At 31.6% G+C, this 9,520-nt stretch overlaps 1 protein-coding gene across 2 annotated transcripts; it reads right to left on the bottom strand.

The window, feature by feature from the left end:
• Positions 1–6: 6 nt before the first annotated feature.
• On the bottom strand, positions 7–3,311 carry LOC125842561 (plant intracellular Ras-group-related LRR protein 5-like). 2 transcript variants are annotated; one of them, XM_049521870.1, is made up of 3 exons: positions 2,759–3,311; positions 704–1,620; positions 7–319 (listed from the first exon to the last, which is right to left on the bottom strand). In XM_049521870.1, the coding sequence occupies exons 1-3, from the start codon at positions 3,240–3,242 to the stop codon at positions 191–193; spliced, it is 1,530 nt and encodes a 509-aa protein (XP_049377827.1). In that variant the 5' UTR covers positions 3,243–3,311; the 3' UTR covers positions 7–190. The 2 variants fall into 2 exon arrangements, with proteins under 2 accessions (XP_049377827.1, XP_049377826.1); XM_049521869.1 differs by having other exon boundaries at positions 2,753–3,301.
• Positions 3,312–9,520: the final 6,209 nt, after the last annotated feature.

The following is a 9,520-nucleotide window of genomic DNA, read 5'->3' as shown; positions in this document are numbered from 1 at the left end:
ATATATAATTGCTTTGATGGATTCTGAAGGTATCCGACACCTCTCACTAAGGCGAATCCAGGATTTAGAGTCAGTGGATTCAGAATGAGTGAGATCCTATAATATGTATACGTTTTCAAATGTTTTTTGCAGGATGTACAAATAGTTCGATCCGCAAGCATTAGGTTCAGTTCAACCCACAGTACCTGCTCTAGATCCGCCTCTTCCTCTCGGTGTTAGGAAATAGGCAACTCAGAGAAAAGAAAGCTCTCCTTCTCTTTGGCCGCTGCAATTGAAGCTCGTTCTTAGCGACGAATTCAGCCATGTACTCTACAACAACCTGATGGCAAGAAAAAAGAAGAAAACGAAACAAGTTAGAAAATCTACGAGATAATGGTCAAACAATTGTTTTTTACGAGTTTCACACCTCAACTATCAGATGTTCCCTTTTTCCCTTTTCCTACTTGAACTATCACCATATATGTATTAAAACACACTTCAACAGCTCAGCCGTCTGTTTTTTTCCTTTTCCTACGTGATAGTTGAGGTGTGCTTTAATACATAGATATTGATAGTTCATGTAGGAAAAGGGAAGAGTTGATAGTGTAGGGTGTGAAACTTGGGAAAAGGCGATAGTTCAAGTATGTTTTTAACTATCAACTCTAAAAACTACCATAAAGTCTAAAGATTGATTGACAGGAAACACAGTAAGCATAAAAATCACCTGAGCCCCTAGCTTTATAATTTGCCTTGGTGGTACTTCTAGTGGAGTCTCATCAGCTCGAAAAGTTTTCAACTTTGACAAGAGCCTGAAGGAGTCGGGCAACGTTCTTATTTGACTGTTGCTAATATCAAGCTCTTCAAGATTCTCAAGGTTCCCGATTGATCTTGGTAAAGTTTTCAAGTCTGCAAAGTTGTTTGCAAGATTAAGCTTTTCCAAGCTGACAGCAAAACAGAATGTTTCGGGTATGTTCTCAACTTCGTTGAAGCTAACATCAAGTTCCCTGAGGTGAGAAAGATTCCCCATTGTCGTTGGTAATCCTTTAACTCTGTTGATGTGCAGTGTAAGAATCTCCAAGTGTTCGAGCATTCCCATTGCCTCGGGGAGAGCTTTAAGCTGATTAAAATCCAATCTCAGTTCTACAAGGGAAGAACAAAATCCTATTGTGTAAGGAAGTTCCTCGAGCTGATTTGTTTCCACGTTTAGTCTCTTCAAGGAGGTTAAGTTCCCAACGAAATCAGGCAAATGAGCGAACCTATTCGAACCCAAATCAAGATCAATCAGATTAACTAAGTTCCTGAAAGAAGCTGGCAGCGATTTCAACCTGTTCGCGTGAAGGTCAAGATCAGTCAAATTGATTAGCTCACCAAATGAATCAGGAAGGTTTATAATTTGGTTGGAGTGAAGATCGAGCTTCGTTAAGGCATTAAGGCTACCAATTGTAGTTGGAAGAGCCATAATTTGGTTATCGGCAACGTTTAGCTCAGTGACATTCACCAATTTCCCAAGTGACAACGGAAGCCATTCAATCTTGTCCATTAACTTGTTGTGAAGATCGACAACTTTTGCTCGAGTTTTGGCAGCATTTTCAATTAGGGCAGCTGCTTTCATTAAACTGTATTTCTCTTTGTGCTTGATCCCTAAAGGCAATTACACAACAATTAAGATATAGTATAGTTGAATGCCATATCAGTAACGAGCCAGGACTTTTACTAAGAGGATTTAAAATAGAAAAGAGTAACACACGAAGAAGGTTACAGGATTAAACATATAGTATATACAACAACAACAACTATGTCTCGGTCCCAAACAACATATATAGTATTTATACATAAAAAAGAAATTGACCTATTTGCACATTATAATTTTCCGATGAAGGAATATCAATAGCTTTGCCACTGCCACACATACTGAACGAATGCTGGAAACCTAGTAGATTAGTTGACGTACATAGCAAGCTACACTAAAAAGGAAAAAGAATAATGCTAACTACGATTTAAGTTCCAAGAGAGACACCCGAAAGAAAAACTCTAAATGATGTTTTCCATCAGTCTAAACATTGACGGCCAACAACAACTACGCCCCAATCCCAAACAAAGGGTTATCAATAGCTCCGCCACTGCCACACATACTGACCTATAACTGGAAACCTAGTAGACTAGTCAACATACGTAGCAAGCTAGCGCCATCACTAAAAAGGAAAAAGAATCTTGCAAACTAGAGCTCAAGTTCCAAGATAGACCAAAAGGAGAAATTATAAATGATGTTTTTCCATCAATCTAAGCTAGCGTTTTGCCATAGATTCTGAAGTTAGAAACTTGAACGATTTTTGAAGTTGTGTTTGGATACATATTTTATTCTAAGATTTCCAATAAAATAATGCGATAATCAAACTACATACTACAACAACACAAAGTAACAGAAGGACAAGAAACCAGATAAGCAATACTAGGACTACTAGTACCTACTAACCTCTAGCCTAATCCATGCTCTCCACAACCTCCACAACTCACAAGCAAGCAAAAAGTTGAAATCTTGGATGCACACACAAAAAGAATAAACGGAAGTGAAAGCATAACAAAGCATTCTGAACATTAGCTACAACAAAATAATAAAATAATCGAAGTACAAGGAACAACAAATAGTAACATAAGCAATACTACAACTACTAGTATGGACAGATAGAAAGACAACACACAACCTCCACAACTCACAAGCAAGCAAAAAGTTGAAATCTTGGACACAAAAAAAGCAAAAAGGAGAAGCAAATACCCAAACCTGAAGAAGAAACAGTAATCAATTCGCAACTTGTAACCAAACCTTTCATCAAAATCTCATCTTTTTTTCCAATTTCACCAATTGGGTCCTCAAAAGAATTGATTTTTCCCATTTGGGTATCTCCAGAAATCAACTCTGTAGCTTCCTGAATCAACACATCAAAATCTTGATAAGTCTTATCAAGTTCAATTAACTGAACAGCCTCTTTCCTCTGTTCTTTGCTTTGAAACAAAACCATAGCTTTTCTCACTTGCTGTAACACAGAGAAAAGCTCAGCTGGAACATTTTCTTCTATCTCCACTACTTTCTTGGAAATTTCATCAAGTTCTATTTTTTCTTCTGTTTCTACTGATTTTATTACAGAAATTGAAGCTTCAATCTCTAAAATGGAGGGTCTTGGTGGGAGTGATTTGTAAATTCTTGTGATTTCTTCTATGATTTTTGTACAGGCAGGTGATGGGGTTTTTGTGATTGGAGTAGCCATGGGAGAGCAAAGAAGAAATGATGGAGAAATTAATTGTTTGGATTATGTATTGATTATGTTTGTAATTATTATCTGCCAGTTCAAATGGTTGAGCATCTCGAGTCTTAATTGATAAGTTAAATTAAGTCACTAAAGAAAGTATGTATAAAGTTTGACAATTTACATAAAAAAAATTTAAATTAAATTGATATTATTTTAATATAAATACTTTATTATATATTAGATGCATACTGAATTAAATAATAATTTGACTGCTAAATAAAATTAAGAAGTTATTGATGTATTAAATCTTCTATATTTAAATTAAGAATTAAAGATTAAACATTACACACCAATTAAAATTTGATAAATCTTTATTTTATACAATGACTATCAAATTAAATGACCTTCATGGAAAGTCAAATATCAGGTGATAGAGTCAAAAGAATAATAATCATAAGTATATAACAAAATAAAAATGTCACATCTAAAATTTAAAATAGGTAAATTAGAGTATAAAAAGGTTAAAATAAAATAATAGTATAAAGAATCTTTAGTAAATATTTTATATAAATTAAATCCTTACTATTCAAATAAAAAAAACCTATAAATATTTTAAGTTTTGACTCATATGAATTCTTGACTAATCATATTTGATTATTTATTATATTATTTTCTATGAATAATTTATGTAAAGTTCAAATCAAAATCTCATAGAGGTCATGGATGAGCTCATGATTATTTTTTTTAAAAAATTGTTTTTTATGGGCTGCAGTCTCGTATTTAGAGTAAAGTTATCATCATATAAATTATTGATCACGAATTCAAGTTATAGAACCAGTCACTAATATTTATATTATGATAGATTGCATATGTCACACCTCTTAAAAGTGCAATCCTTCCTTAAATATTATGTGAATATGAAATAAACTATTTTATGCATCAGATATATTTTCTTTAATAGTAAACAACATTCTTATTTTGAAAGATGTTTTGGGACAGGTATTATTTGATATTATTAAATTAAACTATTAATTTTGTTAATATTTAATATTAATATTTCCACGTGTGAATAATATTGGTTAATAATCTTTCATGTGTTCTTATCCACTTTCATTATGGTCAAACTTGTAAAAATTGTTTATTAAAATATCCACATGAGAAGAATGTTGTATTTTCCTTGCTAGCTTTATTTATTAGTATTTATTTTTATGATTTATGACATTAAAGGTCGTTTGGTTGGGAGTAGGGGTGTCAAAAATGAGTCTAACTATAGGTGACTCGCTCATCCGCTCAGAATTTTAAGGGTTAGGCTCAAGATAATTTGTTGGGTTCAATCTAAGGGTGGCAAACGGACAGGACCGGATCAACAGGACCGGTTTTACCGGAACCGGTCCTCGTTACCGGATTTCGTTATCGGAACCGGGTCTTACCGGAACCGGTTTTACCGGAAATTTCCAAAGGTTCCGTCCGGTCCCTTAGTTACCGGATTGGAACCGGTTTGGACCGGACCGGAACCGGTTCTTACCGGATCATTTTGTACCGGTAATTTTTTTTTTATTTATTAACTTTAATTATTATATAATATTATATTATTAATTAATAAAATTATATTATTAAAAAACTTCAATTTAAAACTTTAAACTTTAAAGTTACTTTAAAGTTTCAATTGAATTTAAGTTTAAACTTTAAAGTTTAAAGTTTAAAATTGACTTTAAATTTTAAAGTTTATAACTTTATATTGAATTTAAAGTTTAAAATTGATTTTAAAGTTTAAAGTTTATATTGAATTTAAAGTTTAAACCTTAAAATTCAATTTTATATTAAAGTTTAAACTTTAAACTAAAATTAAAATAGTTGAAAATTAAATTTCTAAAATGACTTGGATTAAATATAAGAGACTATTTTAAAAGAAAATCAAGGCGAATAGCCGTATATTTATTCAAATAAATAAATTGTACAATACAAATATTAGAAAGAGACAAAGAGTACATAATCTAGGTATTGAATATTAATTATTGTACTAACAATTGAAACTCTTTTTAAAATTTTTTCGTAACTTTTGTATCATTTCAAAAGAAACATTATTTGGAACTTGTATTTGTCGTTCTTCTTCCATTGCTTCCATACCATCATCACTATTATCACCAAATATTTCATCTATTTCGTCTTCTATTTGGCTATTTAATTGTGGTAGTCCGGTATTTCTTCTTTCGGCATTGACCCAATCTCGAAACAACACCGATATTTCCAAACTATCCTTTGCTAATGAATATCGATGATCTCCAATCATAAATCTCGCCGCACTAAAGGCTTGCTCCGAAGCGACCGATGATGCTTGAATCGCTAGAACATCTCGAACAATCCTAGCAAGGGTCGGAAATTGATTTTCACGATTCTTCCACCATACTAATATTGGAGCTTGAAGTTGTCCTTCTTCATGCCTAATCTTTTCCCGTGCCTGATTGAAATATAAATCAAAATCATTATTAGTAGATGATTCAAGCTCAAGATAATCATCCATCCAATCATCCGTATCATCGCTTCTAGGTTTACAAGATGGAGGTTCAACTATTGGAATATTTTTTTCCATAGATTTATATGTATTATATAACTCTCTAGCTTTTATATATATGCTACTTTTACAATCTTCAACACTAGGAGTTTCATCATCTTTAATTTCTAAATTTGCATAAATCTTTTCAACCATTCTTTCAACACCTTTTAATTTGTAATTTGGGTTGAAAGTAGTAGCAGTCAAATAGATTTGAGGAATAGGGAAAAAATATTTTTTGAATTTTTCAATCATAAAAGCAAGGGAATTTTCAAATCGATCTTTTCCTTTATATTTTGCAAATTCAGATGAAATAGCACAAATATTTACTAAAACAGAAGAAATAGTTGGATAATATTGACCAGAAGCAGCATTTGTTGCTTTATAAAAAACACTTAAAAATTCAATAAGTTCTTTTGTATTTTCCCAATCTTCATAGCCAATTCTCAAATTCGGGTCCGCATTATGAGCATTAAAAACTAATTGTACCGGCTCTTGATAAATATAAGCAACTTGAAGCATTTCAAATAAAGAATTCCATCTAGTGCATACTTCTTTTGGAACTTTTCTATATTCAAGTCCACATTCTTTACAACGATTTTTAAATTCTGTAATTCTAGCTTTTATTTTAGCTTTAAAAATCCAATTACAAGCAAGTCTAATTTTTTCACAAGAAATTCCAAATTGAGAAATACCATCTTTTACTATCAAATTATACACATGTGCGGCACACTTAATATGAAAAGAATCATTATCAATTGGACAAAGTCTACATTTTAAATAATCAATTGCTTTTAAATTATTAGAAGCATTATCTAAAGTGACACTCATTATTTTATCACATATTCCATAAAATTGTAAAATAGAGCCTATTTTTGTTGCTATATAAGCACCGGTTTTAGTTTCTTCAACATATTTATATCCTAATATTCGTTTTTGCATGTTCCATTCATGGTCAATCCAATGGACAGTAATTGTAAAATAATCATTACCATTAGGACTACGTCCCATATCAGAAGTAATAGATAATCTACCATCATAATAAACAAATAAACAACGAAGAAAATGACAATATTCTTTTTGATATTTAAAAAGATCACTTTTAATTGTACTTCTTGGAATACCTTCATAATCTGGGTTATACAATTCCCGAATATACTGAATAAAACCAGGATGTGAAGGAAATGAAAAAGGCAAACCACAAACAGCAACCATTTTAGCTAATTCTCTACGATCTTTTTCTTTACTATATGTGCGGTGTGTGCTTCGGCTAGCCGGGTTAGTCATATTTAATACACTTTGAACCATATTAGAACCTCCAGCTCCCATAGAATTTTCAGGTTGAGGTATTCCATTTCTATTAGCCCTTTCTATATCATCTAGGCGAGCAAATTCTTTATTACACTTTCTCAAATGTGTTCTTAGTCGTCCCGTTCCCCCTTGTGTACCCGTAGTTACATGTTTCATGATCAATTTACATTTCGTGCAAGTAACAGTAGTTTTTTCCTCATTTTGTACCAAAAATTTCCATACTAAAGATCTTTTAACACGTACAACGGTCTTTGAAAAAGTAGGTAAAGAGGGGACTTCATCTTGTTCCGGTAATTCGGTAGCCGGACTAGTAGGGGTAGGGGTCTCATCATCTTCCTCATTTATTTCTACTTCCTCATCTAATTCTTCCTCAAAATTAGTAAAACATCTATTTAAAGTTTCATGATCTACTTCATTTTCGGAATTAAATTCAATAGGTCGTGAGTCTCGTGTAAAAGAAGTTTCATCAACATGAGTATAATCATTAGTATTAATTCTAAATCTAGGAGGTGGCAAATTTTTAGAATTAGAACTACTTCCTCCTCCCCTATTATTTTTTCTTTCCGACATTGGTCTTTTACCACTATATTTTTCAAAATTCATGTTCAAGTTTAAAATAATTAATATTATGAAAAACAAGCAAAGATAATATAACAAAAAAATAAAATAACTTAATTAATAAACAAATAAAAAATTAAAGTTGGAACGAATGTACCGAACGTCTACGTAAAAGTAGACGTATAACCAAAGCCGGAATTGAGAGATGCCAATTGAAGCTTCCGATTTACTTCAAATAAATCTCCGAAATTCGAACTCCAAGTCAATATCACAAAATAATAATTATGAATTTATGAGAGATTGAAAATTAAGAGATTTTATAAGATATTAATGAAATAGTTTGTGAATTTGTGATTTAAATGAAAAAATATGATATATTTATAGTGTTAAGGGGTAGAGAGGGGTGGGGGGCTGTTTGGAGCCGTTTTGGGCCCCAGCCCAACGGCTCCTTAACGTTCACATTTAAAAAAAATAATAATAAAAAAAAATCAAATTGACCGTTGAACTGGTTCTTACCGGACCGGATCAACCGGATAAAAAACCGGGTTCCGTTTCGGTACCGGTTCCGGTACCTATAAGACTGGTTCCTTACCGGTCTTACCGGTACGGGAACCGGACCGAAACCGGACAAAAACCGGTCCGTTTGCCACCCTTAGTTCAATCTCAACTCATTCAAACATTAATTCATTTTAAGAGAATCCTCAATTGAGTTCAATTTAATCTCCAATATCAATTCGTTTTAAGACTTTTTTATTTGCATTGATATAATGCATGTTCCTATATTGAAGGTATGAATTACTATCTACTCCTATTTTATATCTTTTAGGATTTATCTATCCATTTGTAACTTTTTTTTTAATTATTTTTTTTTAGTTGAAATTCAGATTGTGGTTATAAAACTTAAATAATATTATTAAAATTATTGAAATTAAGCGGGTCAAGACCTACCCATTTTTAAGTTCATTTGAGCCCAAAGTAAATTTGGGCGGGTCAGGACCCAACCCAATTTCTATTTCAACCCATCTTAATATCTTTAATTTCAACCAAACCCGCCCATTTGACACCCCTAATTAAGAGTATTAGGAGAAATATTTCATATATTATGTATGATATTATTTAGTACTATTATAATTAATCCATAGATCATATATGGTGTTATAACTTATAAGTAGTAGTTAAACACTTTTTAAAATCTAAAATGAGATAGTGTAAATAAGGGTATTAATTGAAAACTTAAACTATGAAAAGTAAAATACACTACACAACATATCCAACATATTATCACAAATAAGGTTTGAGGAAGATACGGAAATGTTATCCTTTTTTGAGATAAAAAAACTATTTTTAACAGTCTCTCGATTCAAACAATAAAAATAAAAGTAAGATAAATTTATAAACTACAAGTTAAACTACCATAAGAGAAGTTAAAATGATATTATAAAGATCATGATAAACTCAAATGTACAATTCAACACTAGTAACAACAATATATTCAATATTGTCACACAAGTGTGGTTCAAAAAGGTTAACGCGTAGCTTACCTCACCAGCTTGTGAAAGTAGATAATTTCGTTTTGGTTTCTGAGCGAGAACATAGATATGCGATGCACCATTCTTTCTATTTTTCAAAGCACATCAAAATTAAATATTTATATTTAAATTTTATGTCTAATCAAATAGGTAATGTTGGGGAACAAAAGAAATTTCGCCATAATGATATATAATATTATTTAACAATATAGTTGTCCCGAAGAAAAAATAATTTAGATTAAATACTTTTAGAAGATAGAAGCATCAAAACCAAAAAATGGATTTTTTCCTTCTAAGTCAATACTCATAAGTTATATCTATTTTTGAAGCTAACTAATTGCGAATTG

Source organism: Solanum stenotomum, chromosome 10 (assembly GCF_019186545.1).
Source record: "Solanum stenotomum isolate F172 chromosome 10, ASM1918654v1, whole genome shotgun sequence".
Classification (NCBI taxonomy): domain Eukaryota; kingdom Viridiplantae; phylum Streptophyta; class Magnoliopsida; order Solanales; family Solanaceae; genus Solanum; species Solanum stenotomum.
The sequence above is the reverse complement of the archived record's forward strand: the minus strand, read 5'-3'. Positions and strand labels throughout refer to the sequence as shown.